Source organism: Tiliqua scincoides, chromosome 2 (genome assembly GCF_035046505.1).
Source record: "Tiliqua scincoides isolate rTilSci1 chromosome 2, rTilSci1.hap2, whole genome shotgun sequence".
NCBI classification, from domain to species: domain Eukaryota; kingdom Metazoa; phylum Chordata; class Lepidosauria; order Squamata; family Scincidae; genus Tiliqua; species Tiliqua scincoides.
This window is the reverse complement of record NC_089822.1, coordinates 102,286,409-102,306,197: the sequence shown is the minus strand read 5'-3', so window position 1 is coordinate 102,306,197 and position 19,789 is coordinate 102,286,409. Positions and strand designations below refer to the sequence as shown.

Genomic DNA, 19,789 nt, shown 5'->3' with positions numbered 1-19,789 from the left:
GGGTAATGAGGGCTACCTGTATTACAGATTAAAATATATTTTGTGTGTGCGTGGGTGGGAGGCTGCATGTGGTCCACAACAATTCCAATTTCTGTCTCAGTGGTCCACTCTCCTAAAGGTTGGGAACCACTGCTCTAGGGCCTCTAAAAAGTTTAGGAACCACTGACTTAGGGCCCTATCCTATCCCATTTTCCAGTGCTGGTGCAGCTGTGCCAACGGGGCATGCACTGCATCTTGTGGTGGGGAGGCAGTCACAGAGGCCTCCTCAAGGTATGGGAACATTTATTCCCTTATACTGGGGCTGCATTGCGGCTGCACCGGAGGTGGAAGGTTGGATCGGATTGGGCCCTTGTTCAATTCCAACTCTGTGACCCGGCTCCTCATAAGAGGCTTCTGCGCAGTGAATGTATGCAATGACTCTAGTGTGGCAAAAACGTTTATTAGTGATGGCAGATAAAATACGTTGGTGAGACTTGATCTGTATTATAGCCACACAAACAAGCTATTGAGTAAGAAATGTGCACATGTGAATCCATCTATAATGGGACTTTCTTCTGAGTAGACATGCAAAGGGTAGGCTGTAAGGCTGCAGCCCCAGCCACCCTTTCCTGGGAGTAAGTCCCATTGACCACAATGGGACTTACTTCTGAGTAGATATGCCTAGGCTTGGCTGTAAGGCTGCAGCTCCACCCACCCTTTCCTGGGAGTAAGTCCCATTGACCACAATGGGACTTATTTCTGAGTAGACCTGCATAGGCTTGGGCTCTGAGGCTGCAGGCCTAGCCACACTTACCCAGGAGTAAGCTCCATTGACTATAATGGGACTTACTTCTGAGCAGACACCCCGGGGACTGGCCTGTCAGGCACAGCCCCCGCCCCCTGCAGCCTCCCACGTGCTGCGCAGCGGGCAGGAGGCGGAGGGGCTGCTGGGCTCCTGCCCCTCCCCCCACGGCTCTTGGCGCTCCCGCTCCCGCCCGCACGAGGCTAGGAAGGTGCCGCTGCTGGAGCCGGGAAGCCACCGGAAGCGCCTCCGCGGACAACGGAAAGTGGCTCCTAGTGAGGGCGGAAGTGCGCCGCGAAGGGGGGGAGGGGACCTGGGCGCTTGGCTGGAACCCAAGATGGCGGCGGGGATGTACCTGGAGCACTACCTGGACAGTAAGCGCGGCGCTGCGGGAGGGGCGCCGGGGGGCGAGGCGCTGCCTGGCGTCGTCGGGGGAGGCAGGAGGGGAGCGCCGCACGTGCGGGCCGGCTCACACGTTACAAAGGCAGACCCGTGTCTGTCAGGAGGGCTCCCCCAGCGGGGAGCTGCAGCTCCTCCCAGGTCCCTGCAGGAAGCCCTGCTTGCCACGCGGGGTGGCAGTCCCGCCTTCGCACCGGCCGTGCGCGCTTGAAGGCTCTGGGCAAGGCAGCTGCAGCTGCAGCCCACCGGTCACCATGAAATTAAAAACGTTTTTTGGGTAGTGCCAAAATGCAGCGCTCTCCGCAGGTCGGCTCGGTGCGCTCTCCTGCTCCTGTGCAGCCGCGCCCCCCATAGGAGTGATGCTCGACTAGGGCATGTGGGAAGGGGGTTGCGACCCGTGTGCACATAGAGCAGGGTGACAGTCCTGTGACCTGGAAAAGAACTGAAATGCGCTCCTTTTCCCACTGAGTGGCAGCGCATAACCTTCTTATAATTAATTATATGTGTTAAATTATACATAATATAGTTTTAAACATAATAATAATAATAATATAATTACTTACTAACCACAGGAAATCAATATATGGGTGCTTTTAGCTTTTATTTTGTCATGTCCTACATCTTTTTGGATGCCCTACATTTGGGGGTGCCTGGTCCTCTTTTGCTGTTATGACGACAGGTCACCCTGACTTAGGGCACTTTGCATATTGTGTTTCTTACATGCACACCTAGTAATGTAAAATGCAGTGAGCAAATGTGACTTTAGAAACATTTGTATCATTCTGGTACATTAGCATTAACAGTATTTATATACTGCTTTTCAACTAGAAGTTCACAAAGCGGTTTACAGAGAAAAATCAAATAACTAAATGGTACACTACACAGGGAGCCAGTGTTGGCTGTAGTTTCCTGCTGAATGTCTGGCAAACTTGGGTTCATTGTTTTCTGGTGTACGGTATTGGGAAACAGTACGTGTTTAGCACAGTGTCTGAATAAACATGGCATGAAATTATCTCCATGACTTAAGTTGATGTAGAATTTGTGTTGGCCATGTGATTATACAGTACCATGATTATCACCCCTACTGATTGGGTAAGAGGCACTTTTTCAAGTGGGTGCTCCTTCTTTTAGCAGGGGGAGAGTAACTGGCCCACCCTCACCCTAGCACTGTCTGTTCTAGTGGCTGTCTGCTGGTATTCATTTGCATCTTTTTACATTGTGAGCCCTTTTGGGACAGGGAGCCATTTAGTTATTTGATTTTTCTCTGTAAACCGCTTTGTGAACTTTTAGTTGAAAAGCGGTATATAAATACTGTTAATAATAATTATGGAGAAAAGAAGTAAGGTGTATGAATGAATGGAGAAAGGAAGATGGCACAGAAATAATATCTCCCCATGCCCCTGACTAGAGAATAATATCTCCCCATGCCCCTGAGAGACTCTCTCTCTCTCTCTCTCTCTCTCTCTCTCTAGGCATTGAAAACCTGCCATTTGAGCTACAGAGAAACTTCCAGCTGATGCGAGACCTAGACCAGCGAACTGAAGGTGAGCCTTAGAGACTGAATGAGGAGCAAAGCTCCAGCTCATTCAGGTTGACCATGTTGTCCTCTTGGTGAGGCTTTGAGGTACAACGCACCATGTTCTTTTCTGTCAGACTCTAGTATCATGCAAGTATGATTTCCATGATAATGATTTTCCCCACCTTTTGTTCCAGATCTGAAATCAGAGATTGATAAATTGGCCACAGAATACATCAGCAACGCACGGACGCTATCTTCAGAGGAGAAACTGGGGCTTCTCAAGCAAATCCAAGAGGCCTATGGGAAGTGCAAGGAGTTTGGGGATGACAAAGTGCAGCTGGCTATGCAGACTTATGAGATGGTACGAGGTGCACAGCAAGGGAGAGGACTAGAGGGTTGATGAGGTGGAGTCTGATGGGTACTTTTTCCATTCACACAGTTTCCTTTGTGCGGGTTGGCTTAGCTGAAATCTTCTTGAAGGCATTTTCTGTTACCAGTCTCTGCCCTTATGGAGGTCTCTTCTCCTCACTCTTTGTGTCCCTTGAGGTGACTTGGGGAGTCTTACCTCAAATAATGCTCCTGTTTGCTGTGTGTCTGCAGGTGGATAAGCACATTCGACGGTTAGACACAGATCTTGCCCGGTTTGAAGCTGATTTGAAAGAGAAACAGATTGAATCAAGTGATTATGACAGTTCATCTAGCAAAGGCAAAAAGAGTGAGTCCTGGTTTCTGTAACTGGTTTCCACAGTTACTCATTGGGTAACTGTGAGCTTATTGTGTTCTTTCAGCTTAAAATTATCTCATTTGAGTTGTTGTGAGGATAAATGAGGAAAAAAACTCACTTTATGTTGTCCTGGGCAACGTAAAGAAAGGATGGAAGAGAAATGTGATGCTGATAGTTACTAAAGGAGCAAGAAATCTCTTCCCTACTAAATGTAAAAGTTTGATTTTGTGATGCCCATATGTAAATCTATGATATAGTCATATTTGGAATATTGTGTACAGTTCTCATCACCTTTACTCACAAGGGATGTCTTAGAACTGGAAGTGTTACTTACAGAAAAGGACAAACCAAAATGACCAGAGGGTCAAGCATGTTCTCAGGGCAACTTTTTTTTTCTTAAATTTTGTTGTTTTACATAAACAGAACCAAAAAAAAAGAGAGAATATAACATTGCTTATGAATTGCTTAAAAAAGGGGGGGATATTTATACATATACATGACCAGAGTATCTACATATCAACACTTCATGCGGCTTATGTTATTATGTCAAGGAATGGCCTCCAGATATCCTCAAACAAATCCATATGCAGTTGACGCCGATAGGCCATTCGCTCAAATACTGATAAATGTAAAATATCGTTCATCCATTGGGCATCTCTCTTGCCAATGAAGTAATATAAGTCTTTTTGCTACTGTGAGGCCACAGAGAGTCCACTTCAATTGTCCAGGTGTGAGTCTCCAGATAACGGGTAGATAATTAAGAATTACATACATATCCGTAAAAATTAAAGGTTGCTGTAGCACTATCTTTATAATATTAATTATTTCATCCCAAAAGCTTACAATAACAGGACATGACCACAACATATGTGTAAGTATAGCATTCAAACTCAAACATCTCCAACATCTAGGTTTCTTACTAAGTCCTTTGAGAAATAACCTCTGTGGTGTCCAATATATTCTAAAGAGTATTTTTTGCTGTATTAGGCATAATTTAAGATCTCTAGATTTTGCCTGTATATTCTTTTACAGCCCATTGCTCACCCAGGACAGAATGTTCCAATTCAGAGTTCCATTTAATTCGAAGTAAATGTGTATCAAACTTAGTACACGACATTAGATATTTATAAACAAATATTACTGGCTTCTTCATATCAACAGTCTGTATAAGTACGTCTAGAAGTGGGAGAGTTTGTGAAACAGATAATGCAGAGGGACCAAATTTAGAAACTAATAAATGTTGCAACTGTAAATATTGCCAGCTAGCAGACTTGTTAAAATAACTTTGTGGTGTATATTTAAGAAAATTGCATGTAGTACATATATAATATGAGGAATAATATGCATGTTTAAAATATTCACTTTTCCCCATAGAGACAGATTTAGGGATGCCCATTTATCAAGATCCAATGAGATATCAGATATCAGCTTATCAAAATTCATTTTAATCATCTACTTGATATATCTGGGAATAAGAATTCCCAAATACCTAATAAACTCAGGACACCACCTAAAATTCCATACACTAAATATATCTTGCAAAATACTATCTCCAAGAGGCAATACTACGGATTTGCTCCAATTAATAGTGTAACCAGAAATATTACCAAAAATGTTAATGAGTTTCAGTCATTCAGGTATAGACACGAGGGGGTCTGCAATAAATAACAATATATCATCAGCATACAAAACAATCTTAAATTCACTATTATATTTAACTCCTTGAATTCTGGAGTTTTGCCTAATTGCACAGGCAAGAGGCTCTAAACAGAGATTAAAAATTAGAGGAGAGAGTGGACAACCCTGCCTGGTTCCTTTACCCAGTTATATTTTAGGAGATATACAACCATTTGTTATTATTTGTGATGTGGGCCGAGAGTATAAAATCTGAACCCATTGTAAAAACTCTTGAGGTATTCCAAATTTTGTGAGGCTAGATAGAATAAATTGCCATTGAACCCGGTCAAAAACCTTCTCAGCGTCCAATGAGATAATAGCAGACTGATGGGTTTTTTTATTCCAAAGTAATCAGATCTACTACTAATCTTAGTTTATTAGCCCCTTGTCAACCATGTATAAATCCAACCTGATCAGGATGTACAAGTGTTTTGATAACTTGCTGCAATCTACTAGCCAGCACCATAGATAGAATTTTGGCATCCACATTCATTAACGATATTGGACGGTAATTAGCACAGTCAGTGTGATCCTTATTGGTTTTGCAATGAATGTAATATTGGCTTCTGCGATAGAAGGGGGTAATATACCTGATGCAAAAATCTCATTATAAAATAAAAATAACCGTGGGACTAAAACATCAGAAAACATCCTGTACCATTCCATGGGGAATCCGTTAGGCCTTGGCGTTTTTCCTAATGACAACTTAAAAATCACACTTTTAATTTCCTCCAACTTAATTGGTTCAGCCAAGATTTGTTGTTGGTCCACACTTAACCAAGGCAGCTTCACATCTGAAAAAAAGGATTCTATATCCTCATTCAAAGGTTCCCTGTCACATCCATATAACTTAGAATAGAATTTTAAAAATTGTTCATTTATTCCTTTAGGATTAGAACAAAGATTACCATCCTCATCCTTTATAATAGGAATATGTTTGTTAAGACCTTACTGCTTTAGTTGAAGAGATAAAATCTTACCGGATCTCTCACCACTCTCCCAATACGTCTGACGTAAACAAATCACTGTGCAAGGCAACTTAATCCATTTCTGCCCAATGCTGCATATACATAACAGGGACCAAATATGTACACTTGTGGGCTGGGCAAAAATGGGTTAAAGCATTTGGAGGTCATCAGTGTACTGCTTTAATAGCAGTTGCTGGAGCCACAAAAGGTACTTGCTTTACACCAGGGGTCTCCAAACCCCGGCCCAGGGGCCAGATGCAGCCTGCAGCGAGCCTCTATCCGGCCTTCGGCCAGCCCCTTGTCCCCTGAAAGCCTCTGGCCCACTTGGCTGAACATGACCAGAGCTGTGCTCTGATTGCACCTGGAGGGTGTTCCGAGGGCTGGAGAGGCTGAGTGAATGAGCCTACTCATTATTTATTTATTCATTCATCTAAGTTCTACCTCTAGTTTATTCACCCCAGATACTCGCCCATAAGTCGATCTCACAGATAAGGCGATGGCAGGTTTTGAGCCCAAAATCATGGAATTTGCTATGACCCTCAGATAAGTCGGGGGTTTAACTTAGGGAGGTGTCTGACTATAATTTTGTCTGATTTTACCAGAGGCCAGATCCTGAAAAATAACCTCCCAGTAATTGTTACCTAAGAACTGTACAGTCACTAATTTATTAAAAACACAGTATGTATACATCTATACATACATACATACGCTATTTTTAATACTGTTTTTGCTATACTATGTATACATACTATGTATACTATTATACTATGTATACTATGTATGCAAAAACAGTATTAAAAATAGTCTCTAATTTATTAAAAACTATGATCTATCTCATAGATCATAAGATACATTTTTATTCACTAATATTTTAAATTGTTCTCTCAACAACCATTTGTAAACACTATCAGAGTAAGGCCACAATCCCATCCACACTTTCCTGGGAGTAAGCCTCAATGACTTTAATGGGACTTACTTCTGAGTAGACAAGCCTAGGATTGGGCTCTAAGTACACTGGAAACAGCATACCAGTAGAACCATTAATGAAATCCTCCTTTAAAGTGCCTGGTGCCTTAAGCCAAAGGCTCTACGTAGAACACACAACTGGGAGTGTGCAATTCAGTTCACAGTAGAGAGATAAGCAACAAGGTGTGACTGAGCAAGTGCAGCTGCACATAGTTGGACCTGATTTACTTGGAAGTAGACCCTCTATGGAGGAAGGGCAGCGGGTCCTCGTGTGGAGGTCCTGGCAGGGGGATACTGTAGAAGCAAGCATGCTCTCCTAAAAGCTTACTACATAAGCATCTGTTGCAAGTCCTTCCTAGCTCCTGCCAGCATGCAGCTAAGATCTCTGGCTAAAATACCTGTTGCTGCAGAATAATTCTACTTTAAATTCTACTCTCTGCTTTTCCTGTGTTTTGCATCTTTGCAAGGTCTCCAGGACTCTTCCAGTGAAAAGGACACACACACAGGGAGAATGCTTCTCTCTCTCTCACAGATGCTCCCCCCCACAAACACAAATGCAGGGACTTTTCCCCTCCAGTCCAACTTCATTGGTGAGGATAGGGGGAAATGAGGTTAGCAAGGAGGTTTGCAAAAAGTTTTGCAAAGGAGAGACTGAAGTGTGACTGTATACAGTAAGGGGAGAGGTGGAAAGGAAAGCAAGAGGAGGGAATAGACTGGGAGCCTAATTCTAGGCATGCCTACTCAGAAGCAAGTCCCGGAATAGTCAGTGGGGCTTACTCCCATGAAAGTGAGGCTAGGATTATTAACAGTATTTATATACCGCTTTTCAACTAAAAGTTCACAAAGCGGTTTACAGAGAAAAATCAAATAACTAAATGGCTCCCTGTCCCAAAAGGACTCACAATCTAAAAAGATGCAAATGAATACCAGCAGGATTGTAGCCTTTACAGTTTTAAGTGCTCTCTCTCTCACACACACTCACACACATGAACTTTTTCTTTTATAAAAGTTAACTCTTCCTCTTCCCTCCCCCCAGTACAACTTCATCAGTGGTGAATGATTATGGGGAGAGGGGCTAGCAAGCCTCAGCTTTGCAACAGAGAGTTTAAAGTTTGCATTCAATAAGGGGGAGGGGGCAAAAACAAGAAGGAAAGAGGAGATGGACTTAACCCTTTCAATGGCTTGAGAAACAAAGGTACAGCCTTCTGCAGGCTGCCTCTCTCTCTCTTTAAGATCACTCCCCCCCTTCCCCACCCTGTCCAACTTCATCTGTGGGGAGATGGGAAGGGGGTTAGCAAGTTGGGCTTTCCAATGGAGTGCTTGAAGTTTAAATACAGTAGGAAGGGGGGAAGGGGGAACAAGAAGGAAAGAGGAGATGGACTCAGCTGTTTCAAATGATTGCTTCTCCCTCACTCAGATGCCCCCTCCCACACACGGCTCATTGTCTCCTGCTTTGTCTTGGGTACCGCTCCAAAGATGCCTTCGTGGTCGCTGGTGCTGAGCGAGGGAGGCTGCTGATGGCTGCAGTGGCAATTGCCCTGCCCTGCGCTTGGAGCTTCTGCAGCTGGGCAACAGCCTGAAGGAGCACATGGAGCACACCCACACCAGCAGGCAGCTGCAAACGCTCAGCAGCAGCCCCAGCCTGCACAGCCTCCTCTCTGCAGAAGATCACTTGCTCCCTTGCTTGCTCCCTCCCTCCCTCAATAGTGATTGGCTGGCTCACTCGCCTCCCCCCCCCTGCTTCTTGCCTACCCCGGAGATAAGGCGGGGCAATGATTCAGGCTGCTTTTCTGGGAAGAAATTTTTCGCCTTATAGGCGAGTATCTACGGTATTTAAATTTTATATTTAAACTTTTTTCTGGCCCTCAACACTGCGCCAGATATTTCATGCAGCCCTCTGGCCAAAAAGTTTGGAGATCCCTGCTTTACACAGTTGACTTATGGAATTCACTGCCATCACAATGTGGTGATGGCCACTGGCTAAGTTGGCTTTAAAAAGAAAACTACATTTGTGGAAGTTACAGGAAGTTACCTAATGTCAACAGCATTGACGGATGTTACGCACAATAGCTAAATGGAATTTTTAGACTTGTTCAGACACAGTGTATTGCTTTAATAGCTGTTGCTGGGGGACGCACAGCAGGGAAGGGCTGTTTACCTTCATGCCTTGCATGTAGGTCCCCCAGAAGCATCTGGCTGGCTACTGTTGGGAACAGGTTACTGCATGGAATGGCTCTGTGGAGTACATCAGCAGGCCTTTTATGTGCTTTCAGAATAATGTATGCAAAGCATGTTGTTTTGATTCCCTTATCTGAATATATTCAGATTGCAAGTGCATGAAACACAAACATCATAGAACAGTTGCAACACTGACCAAAAGTAAGTGATGGGAGGGAGATTCTTTATTGGGGGAAACTGCTGCTGCTTTCTCCTTACACAACTGTTTCTACCTTGTCAGTTGGGTGGGAGAGGAAGAAAGGCCAGGTGTACTGTGAGACCTTATAAACTTAAAAGGTTATGTCTGATATAACTAAGAACAGTGAATTTTGGGAGGGATGAGCTTTTGGTGGCTGTGCTTATGTGAGAAGATGGAATTTACTCCCACGTGACTTAAAAGGTGAACCTGAAAAAGAGGTACTTTATTTGCTCCCCCTCTTTCTGTCTTGCACATAGAAGGCCGGGCCCAGAAGGAGAAGAAAGCTGCTCGTGCTCGCTCCAAGGGGAAGAACTCTGATGAGGAGGCACCAAAGACAGCCCAGAAGAAGCTGAAATTAGTCCGCACGTGAGTGATCGGAAAGAAGTGGCAGGCTTAAACCACTACCCCACATTATTAGGTTCAAACTGAACTCCCCCAAGTAGAACAGACTCAAGTTTAGTGTCATTTTACTCCATGTTAGTGCCATTCATTATATGGTTTTCATCATGTTCAGACACTCTGGAAAAGTTGGAGATCAAGTTTCTTGATAGAGGGGTTTGGGAGAACTGCCACACTGGTAAACTCCTAATATCTGGTAGCAGTCAAGGTAATGGATTCTGAGTGAATCCATTACCTGCCTGGGTGAAGGGTTTTTAGCTGCACAAATGGGATCTGAGAGGGCCTTTTGTCCAAGGCATACTAACTTTATTTTTCCCTTTAAAGCAGCACAGAGTATGGGATGCCTTCAGTTACCTTTGGAAACGTTCACCCCTCTGACGTCCTGGATATGCCTGTGGACCCCAATGAGCCCACCTACTGCCTCTGCCATCAGGTCTCCTATGGGGAGATGATTGGTTGCGACAATCCTGATGTAAGAGACTGCTTTGGGAATAGAGCGTGGGGGAAAAAGGAGCTGTGCAAATAGGCTTGGCAAATGTTTTTTTTTTTTCTTTTAGTTTTGGATTCTGTAAACAGTTGTAGATGTAGACAGTTGGAGGGCTTTCTCTTGCTAAAAGTAAGATTGCAAATACCAATTCTTTTGGGGGGGGTTACAACTAGTAGCACAGTGTCTTAAAATATGCAGAGTACTTAAATTCTCAAACTGCTCTTTAGTTTTGATACTTGAATTGATTTATCTTATTCAAAAGTGGAAGTGCATGGAAAAAAGTTGTGTTTAGAGTCCTTAATGGAAGAAACTTCCAGTGTTGCGCAGTGCCTGTTAAGAACATAAGAACAGCCCCACTGGATCAGGCCATAGGCCCATCTAGTCCAACTTCCTGTATCTCACAGTGGCCCACCAAATGCCCCAGGGAGCACACCAGATAACAAGATACCTCATCCTCGTGCCCTCCCTTGCATCTGGCATTCTGACATAACCCATTTCTAAAATCAGGAGGTTGCGCATACACATCATGGCTTGTACCCTGTAATGGATTTTTCCTCCAGAAACTTGTCCAATCCCCTTTTAAAGGCATCTAGGCTAGACGCCAGCACCACATCCTGTGGCAAGGAGTTCCACAGACCGACCACACGCTGAGTAAAGAAATATTTTCTTTTGTCTGTCCTAACCCGCCCAACACTCAATTTTAGTGGATGTCCCCTGGTTCTGGTATTATGTGAGAGTGTAAAGAGCATCTCCCTATCCACTCTGTCCATCCCCTGCATAATTTTGTATGTCTCAATCATGTCCCCCCTCAGGCGTCTCTTTTCTAGGCTGCAGAGGCCCAAACGCCGTAGCCTTTCCTCATAAGGAAGGTGCCCCAGCCCCGTAATCATCTTAGTTGCTCTCTTTTGCACCTTTTCCATTTCCACTATGTTTTGTTGGTTCTGTGTGACATTGGAAGTTTCTTCCATTCAGGACTCTCTGTCAGGCTGTATGAAACAGCTTCAAAGTGCGGAAAGGTGATCAGCCTCATGGAAGAGAAAGTGGAATAGGAAGTTTTGGGGAAGAGCTATGGAGAAGATGTACAATGGCTAAAATGGTTATAATACTCCTTGTACAGGATCAGTATGCAACTTGCCAGAGAGATAATGTGGAGTTTTGAGAACCCACAAAAGGGTGTCACTGATTTGAGTTTTTGTGCTCTTATCTTTTCCTAGTGTTCCATTGAGTGGTTCCACTTTGCTTGTGTGGGCTTGACGACAAAACCAAGAGGGAAATGGTGAGTGGTGTGAGGGACAGGGCAGCACCATGAAATTTTGGATCTTGGGTTTGAAGGGTCATGAAATATATATGGAAGGAGGTCTTCAGGGGTACCGTCGGAGGAGGGCTACTAGGCAGTGTGCTAGGGGATCTATGGTCCCCAGGTGTTCTGCCCTGTGGGACTCATAGCAGCCTAGAATTTGAGTTATTTGCAGACATGCGCAATTCTAAATGTTTGTAGATCTTCTGGGTTGCTGCAAGTCACACAGCAGGAAATTGTGTTCTTTAGGAGCGCTTCCATGCAAGCACTTCCTCTTCCTTTTACCAAAGATCAGTGCAGCTTGTAGCCCCACTTGGGAGCAAGCCAAGGTTGGAGGAGGAACTGCCCCCAATCCCTCCCCCCACTAGCCTCAGGTAATCTGGGAAGAACAGGGAAATGTGGGAGGGGGGTAGATTGCATTTAGATGGAGAGAGAGACAAGCCATAGGGATGACTTGCACAAAGCTGGAGCTGTCAGCTGGGGAGGGGGGGTATGTGCATGTGCACACTGGGGTTCAGCAAACCATGGTGCCAGTTGTTGAGATCTTTATATTACAAGGTTTCCTGGCAGGTTCACTCAACCTTCCAGGATCTTTGTCAGTGAGGACTGGGCTACTCGGCATGTGAGGTTTTGCCTTCCTTGTAACATTTTCCCCAAGTATGTTACCTTACTTTTCCCCTTAGGATTAACGGAAGGCGTGTGCTTATATGGAAGAAAATAGAGGTGTGTGTATGGGTGATGCCATCTATGTGGTGACCCCAGCCACTGAGAATCATTCTGGTTCTTATCTACCTAGCCTCATCCCTTAGCTTTTATAGCTTTGTCCCAGGTTCTGTTTCTTCATCATGCTGGAGTTGACATGGTAGGGGGCGCGCATGAGCACACATTCTTACTCTCTGACTGGAATATATAATTAGGGCTTTGGGCATTTGTCCTGCTTTGAATTTGAAATCTTGCTTTTTGATGTTATACTTGGTAATCCTTTTAGATTTTTAGTATATGAGCTTTCAATTATGAACAAAAGAATGCATTTGCAGACCTTTTAGCAACACACGTGGTTTTTAAAAGGTAGCAAGTAATGTGGCATCTCCAGCCAGAGTGGCATTCCCACCACATGGATTTTTTTTTTTCTCTGTACCCCAACCTTCCAGGGCTATTTTCTTTTTCACTGTTTTGTGGGGTTGAACTCTGAACCTCACTGCAGATGCAACTGGGTTTAGAACAGAAACAAAATAATGAAACCAAATAGGATGTCTTAAAAATAAAAAAGTATCAATTAAACCACCTACTTAAATGAATTTATCTACTTATTCCCTGTTGTTCAGGCAGTATTTTTCCTTAAGTTCCTCCAAGATTTTTCCACTATTCTTAACTCTTTGTTTACAACTGTCATTAACTGCCACTTCTAACTGACCACACTCCATCACTTCCAAGAACCAGTCGCATCTCCAGCCCAATACCACCCCAGCCTAAGGAGTTCTGTTTTTCACCAGCCAATAAGAATGTATACTTTCTGCAGCCCCAAGTTATTTAAGCATCATTGTTCATTCTTTTCACTAAGAACACACTGGGGAGCTTTCAAAATGTCTACATTAACATGCAACATATTACCCCATTTTGCCACATGCAGTATCTTCCAAATGCTCAGAATTGGAGAGAGGTTTGTTTTACTCAGTAGATGCTCCACTGCCCTGACCTCTGCTTCTATTTCTCTTCCCACATAAGCCATTTCCTTCCAAATGCTCCATGTGTCCTCCTCATCTCCCGCCACTCTTCTAAAATCAAATTCTTAAAAGGCTTCACAGATTTTTCAATGAGGCATATATTTTAAGGAAATGTATCAACATGGCTTGCCACAGATGGAAGTTCCAAATAGCTGTGGCAGTGCAACTTCTGTGAATTAACATGAAGCACAGCCCATTAGGAAGCTTTCTGTCATGGACTACCCTGAAATGAACTGTGCAGTGGCATGATGAATTGTGCTCTCTGGGTTAGATCCTATATCTCCCACAGCACCCAAAATCTGAGGTGATGGTTGTATCCTGACTTCGTGTATAGATGTATATCCATTTTTGTGTATAGATAGCCTTGGTTTGCACAGTACGCTATAGTTCTTCTGCTTAATATTTTTTACAGGCCTGATTCTTTTATGATTTGCTGCTGCTCTATGCTCTTTTTACCGGACTATTTTTTATCTGACTGCTGTTTTTATGATATGTGTTAATATGTTTTTATTTGTTTTAAATTATGTTTTTAATCTGTTTTAACCTGTTGTAAGCTGCCTTGAGTCCCTTCGGTGAGAAAGGTGGGGTAAAAATAAAGATGTTGCTGTTGTTGTTATTATTGTTATTGTTGTTGTTGTTATTATTATTATTATTACTTGGTTTTCTACTTGCAGAATTGGCAGTTGATAAATATACAATTCTAGAAGTCTTGTCTTGCTCAGATACCATTTTTCCTAATTTGTCTCTTCTCTCTGCTGCAGGTTTTGCCCTCGCTGTTCCCAGGAAAGGAAGAAGAAATAAAATTCACATCTCCCAAGGTTCAGATACCATTGCCAGAACACCCACCCCTACCCTGGGCTTCAGCACTCCTCCCAGTTTCTGAGACCTCATAGTTAGGGGGTTTCACCTTGGGTGATCAGAACTACCTGTGAATGGTTTGTATCCTCATGAGGGTTTCTGCGTGTACTGAAGCTTTCACTGCTTCCCAGTTCCTCTGGGAAGTTCCTCTACTGGGGCTGCCCTTGAGAAGGAGTTTACATGGGATGGAATAAGCCCTCTTCATCCCTACAGCCCTTGATCCTGTATGGGTTCCAAAGCCTGTGTCAGCTTAAATGAACCCAGACTTGTTGGAGGGAAAAGGAATGAAACCTGAATAACTAATAGAAGAAACACAGTCTTCCCTCCACATTTCCGGATTTGTGCCCCAGAAGAGGGGCAACCAGGTCAGCCCTTTATCCAACAGGTCATTTAACAAGATGAGCTTCCTCTTCTGTTTCTGGTTTTTTTTAACTTTCCCTTTCTGCACCACATTCTACTTTTCAAAGGGAGAGGAACTGTTTAGAGCCAACTGGAATGTTTTCTTCAGTGGGAGAAACCCTCTGCACGTGAGATTTTCCCCTGTCCACCAAATGAAGTGTTCTTGAATTTGTAGTTCATGCTTCTGTAATAGAGGCTAACCAGGATCTACTCCTCTCCTGGTGCTGCTTGTTTTGGGGAGAGTTGAAACCCCTTGTTGTAAAGAACAGCATTAAATAAAGTCAGTTCAACAAACTTTGGAGTCTTCTCAGATTGGGGTAGAGAATGGGTTGAACTGAACTGCTTGTCACCAGTCATTTCTCTAGTGGAAGATGATGCAGTTGTCATGCTTCAAAATTTTAATTTGCCATTAGGCATTCAAACTTCACCTAGGTGTTAGATTGGTGGAAAGGTGTGTGTTTGCACCTCCCTGGTGCCTTATTGGAAACTTCTCAAAATATGAGGCTTAGAAAAGGGCAAAGGGATATGATGACACTTGGAAGAGAAAAAGGAAGTAGTTAGATGCAGGGAATGAAGGGGTTATTAGAACTAGGCAAGATGAATCTGGATGGAGCTTTCAAAAGGATTGGCATATGTCAAACAGCTTTTGGAGACCGTTGTGGGGAGAAAACAACCAACAATGGAGACAGGTTGCACCTGTGAAGTGCACAAAGGACTGGTTGATCTATTAACTAGTTCTGAAATAAGAACATCTCTGTTTAATGTAGAAGGTAACAAATGAGCAGTTTTTTCTCAGCCTCCTGGCGCAATGCCTTTCTACTGTCCTGCACCCAAACAATAATGTATAGATAGTCTTCTGGCTTCTCATCTCAAATATATTGATGACCCTGTCACGTCCCATGAATGGCCCCAATGACCCCATATTCTCTCACTTTTGCTGCTTTACCATTTTATTTATACTGTCCTGCTGGTGCCTCCTCCATTTACCCTATCAAATTTTCCTATGCAAACTTTTGATAAAACTTGACTGAACATGTTCTGAATATGGGAAAGAAATGAACTCTTCGGAGTGAGGTTAAGAACCGTACATGATGGGCACATTCCCCTACTTCTTAGTCTTAACTCCCACTGTCCAGATCACTGTATTTCATGTCCTGCCTTGCTCCTCCACCTTTCTTCAGTTTGCTAACTCAAAAAATGTTGGTACCTGTGAAGGAGAAGTCAGATGGCACCCTCTTCTATTTGCTAACTGGAGGCATGGCCTACCAGTTGATCATGTATAAATGTTGGCCACCAAAATGAATGGGAGCTGCATAAAAACATATTTCTTTGTATAGGAGAAATCCACTCCACTAGAACATGCACAATAGAATTTCCGAGTGAATTTTGCTTGTTAATTAAATCTGTGAATTTAATTAATTTCATTTAGTTAAATTTAGTTTTTTTGAAATTTAGTTAATTTCATTCTGTGAAAACCTACTGCTTAAGGTAGGATAGCCTCTGTGGGGTTCTCTTTATGTATACAACAACCACTTCCTCCTAGCCCTTCTCAGCTTCCTGTCCATTTTGCAACAGCTCCAACTATGAGGTCATTTGTGTTCCATTCCAGCTGCTTCTGACCTCGTAGCCCTTTGAAATGGGTGTTGACTTTGTTGGTGAGAAATGGAAGTCCCTGAAGTAAAACAGGGAAATGGTGGCACTGAGGCTAAATTCCCTGCCATTGGCCTTTCTGGTGGGTGAGTGACTTGTCTCTATCCCAAGGGAACCTGCCTAGGCGGGTGCTTTTCAATCTGGTTTTACTTTGCCCCATAAGGCCTATAACTGCCATTGTACATGACCACTTTGGCTTCTTGTTCTAGGCCTTTGCTCATTATCCACAGCTTCTGTTCACATGGGTATCCAGCATAAAGCCTAGGTCTGTCATCAGACTGCTTTAGGGGTCCTCAGTATGGCCCTCTGATCTGATCTGTGCTCCCATTTCCCACAAATAAGTGAACCATCTTTAGGGAGGCAACAGGGTTAACATACTTCTAGTATTGCATACCAGAAGTTGAATTTATTTCTTTGATCAAAAATTACAGGGAATAAGTAGTAGTAAATATCTGTTAAGTGAGGAATCATGCCCTTGTTACTGTTAGTGTTTTTTTTAAAACACATGCAACATACACACAGAGGAAAAACAATCATGTACAAGAACCCTCTGTGGTGGCCAGTGGCACAGTGATATAATTCAATGGAGAACAGAAATGAGGGTGAAGATGCAAAGAATACACTTTCAAAAACCATAAAGGGGGTTCAAACTGGGCTTAACTCAAATAGCTCAATCACAATCTAGACAGGAAATACTATAGCTAACAATAACTCAATGGAGCCCTGGAGATAGCCGTTAGAAGCAGGAGCTAGGAGGAGAAAACAACTCCTTAAAAGGGGAAGGGGCAGAGCAAAGAAAGGGAAGCCATGGGGAGAGAAGGGAAGTAGGAGGGCTAGATAGGCTTCCCTATAGGAACCCAGGAGGAGGAGGAAGTGGAGGTTTTAGGTTTCAGAGAAAGGTTGGAAAAAGAAGGATGAGAAAGTTAGTGAGAAAGAAGGAAATATGGTTTGGCAGTTCAGGTGGTGGTTGAAGGCAGCTCTTTGTAGCCTGAACCTAGGGCTACAGGCAAGGGAAGAGCCTAGGAACAGGCTATGAATACACTTCACCCACTTGCAGTGGTGGAGGTAGTTACTCCTACCGAACAAGCTCAGATAGCTTAGGTCGCTAAAGAGGCTGACAAATGGGGCTCCTAGTACTGGAGAACTTGAGGGCTCTGTTATAGCAGTGGTTCCCAAACTGTGAGCCTTGGCTCCCTGGGGAACTGCAGAATCCTCCCAAAAAAACCCGCTGCACGATACAATGTATAGGATTGTACCCTAATGAGGAACCATGGCCAAAGGCCCAGTAGGTCAAGGAAGCCATCAGTTGAAAACATTTGGGAGCCGCTGGGTTATAGGGATTTGTTTAGGAAGAAGGTTTGAGGCTTATCTCTGGCCTCCAACAAAAAGCTTACATAAAACAGAAAATGGCTATACCCACACCCTCAAAAAAGGGTAGCAAACACAAAGTGTGCTGTCCATGTGACTTCACACAAGACAAACTCATGGAAAATAGTGGGGACTCAGGATTTTGGTGACACTGCACCAAGGTTACCTATTCTTATCCTGCAAGTCTTGAGAGCACTCAGTTGCGAAGGGCTCTGTGGCAAGAGTGCTGATCAGGCCAGTCTCCCTGGGCAAACAGGTCTCAGAATCCTTCATATGCAATGACCAGAGGTGTTTGTTTCCAGTAAGAGAAGATTACAGCCAAAGTCTTACTGAACACAGTGGGCTTACTTCTGAGTAAAGCAACACTGTTTTCAAATAGCTCTAGCAATGAGGCAATAGCCTTGAAGGCAGCTGGGCAGGGGACTGAGCTGCCTTTCCTGGGAGGAAGGAAGGAGTGCTTACTGAGATGCAGCCCATAAGGTTAGCTGATTATCTTGCTTTGGTTCAGCAGTTTGGGGAGACAGAAAACTGGAAGGGAAAGGGGGTTTTGAGCTGTTCCCAGTCCTGGGTGCTGGTTGGCACATTGGTTCTAGGAAGGAGATTGGAATGGGGATGGTTTGTTGCAGCATTAGCAGGTTACTGTTCCATAAAGATGGCAAAGCAGGATTGCACATCAGACAGTGGAATGAACAGCTCAACCCAGGAACAAAGAACACAAGGCTCTGAAGCCAAGGGTTTGTATAGGTTTTCATTCCATAGAATTCTATTGGATTCTTAGGTTGGGTAATTCAATCTGGGGATCTTCTATTGCTAGTTGAGTACTGCTGCCAGGTTGTACCTTTGTTTTCTCACACATTTGAGGGTGTGGTGTCTTGTCAGAGGCCCCTAGATTGAGTTTAATCATGGGATTGCTTAGAACAATTGAAGGTGGGGAAACTTTCCTCTGCAGTGCAATCCTATGCATGTTTGCTGAGAAGTGAGTCCCATTAAATTCAATGGGTATTACTCCCTGGTAAGTGTGTGTAGGATTGGAGCCCTAGTTTTACAAAAATTCCCAAAATCAGGAGTCCTTATGGTGGCTGTGTTCACAAGATCCGAAATATACTATTCTTGCAGGATTTACAGCTAGTATTTGGAAGGTGCGAATTAAATGAGTAAACAAGTCTCTGTTCAAAGTTGGAGCATTGAATTAAGGAGGAAAGGTTATTATATGGTTCAATGAAAAGTGTGGCCTTATTATCTGGGCAAGCACCTAGCACCAAGTCCACGTGTGCAGATGTGTACCTTCTGCACAAATTAGATAGAATGTTTACTATGTGACCCCTGCCAACCCATTTTAGTTCGTTTCATTGTTGTATCTTGTCTTTCTTCCTCCATGGAATTCAAGGTGCCATATATAGGGTTTATCAGGTTGTCACCCATCCAGGCACTGAGGAACCGCCTACTCCTTTATGAGCCAAGCCGACCCTTAAGGTCAGCAGATAGGGCTCTGCTCTGTATTGCGCCTCTAGTAGAGGCTTGATTGGTGGCATCAAGGAGCAGGGCCTTCACTGTGGTGGCCTTCTTATGCAACTCCTAGTGGAATTAAGAACTGCCCCCTCCCTATAAACCTTCCAGTAAGGGCTGAAGACTTTCCTTTTCCACCTGGCCTTCCCTTCTTAACCCATTTTTGCTCAGCCCACAGGTGTACACATTTGGTCCCTGTTGTGTATAGGCAATGTTGGGCAGAAATGGCTTAATTAGTCACATTTGGGTTTATGAGTTGTATTCCATATTTTGTTTTAATGTTTTTTTTTTACTGTGCTACTCTTTATTACTTTTTGGAATTATTGCATTTTATTTTAGATTGCATATTGTATTTTGTTCCTGTTCTTGCATTTTATTGTTTTTTTTCTCTATACTGTGTACCTCCTATCAGTGCTCAACTTATGCAGAGGGAAAGGTGGGATATAAATCATTTGAATAAATACTTTGCCTCAGTGAGGTGGCTGTATTATGTACCTGTAGTTCATGCCCTGCATTCAAAATCACTGCATTAAACATGCTTTCCCTCAAATGTTCTGCTGAGACTGGGGGTGCAATCCTAACCAACTTTCCAGCAGCGAGGTAAGGGCACTGCAGCTCCAAGGTAAGGGAACATTCACTTACCTTGAGGAG

At 43.6% G+C, this 19,789-nt stretch overlaps 1 protein-coding gene across 3 annotated transcripts; it reads left to right on the top strand.

The window, feature by feature from the left end:
* The first annotated feature begins 935 nt into the window (after window positions 1-935).
* On the top strand, window positions 936-14,908 carry ING4 (inhibitor of growth family member 4). 3 transcript variants are annotated; one of them, XM_066615201.1, is made up of 8 exons: window positions 936-1,155; window positions 2,653-2,724; window positions 2,894-3,060; window positions 3,300-3,414; window positions 9,711-9,816; window positions 10,174-10,321; window positions 11,551-11,612; window positions 14,119-14,908. In XM_066615201.1, the coding sequence occupies exons 1-8, from the start codon at window positions 1,119-1,121 to the stop codon at window positions 14,156-14,158; spliced, it is 747 nt and encodes a 248-aa protein (XP_066471298.1). In that variant the 5' UTR covers window positions 936-1,118; the 3' UTR covers window positions 14,159-14,908. The 3 variants fall into 3 exon arrangements, with proteins under 3 accessions (XP_066471298.1, XP_066471297.1, XP_066471296.1); XM_066615200.1 differs by having other exon boundaries at window positions 938-1,155; window positions 9,708-9,816; window positions 10,177-10,321; XM_066615199.1 differs by having other exon boundaries at window positions 938-1,155; window positions 9,708-9,816.
* Window positions 14,909-19,789: the final 4,881 nt, after the last annotated feature.

Excerpts from the sequence above, each read along its gene's own strand:
- ING4 (XM_066615199.1), top strand. The coding sequence starts at position 1,119 with ATGGCGGCGGGGATGTACCTGGAGCACTACCTGGACA. Across the intron at positions 2,725-2,893 it reads CCTAGACCAGCGAACTGAAG|ATCTGAAATCAGAGATTGAT; the intron begins GTGAGCCTTAGA and ends CTTTTGTTCCAG. Across the intron at positions 11,613-14,118 it reads ACAAAACCAAGAGGGAAATG|GTTTTGCCCTCGCTGTTCCC; the intron begins GTGAGTGGTGTG and ends TCTCTGCTGCAG.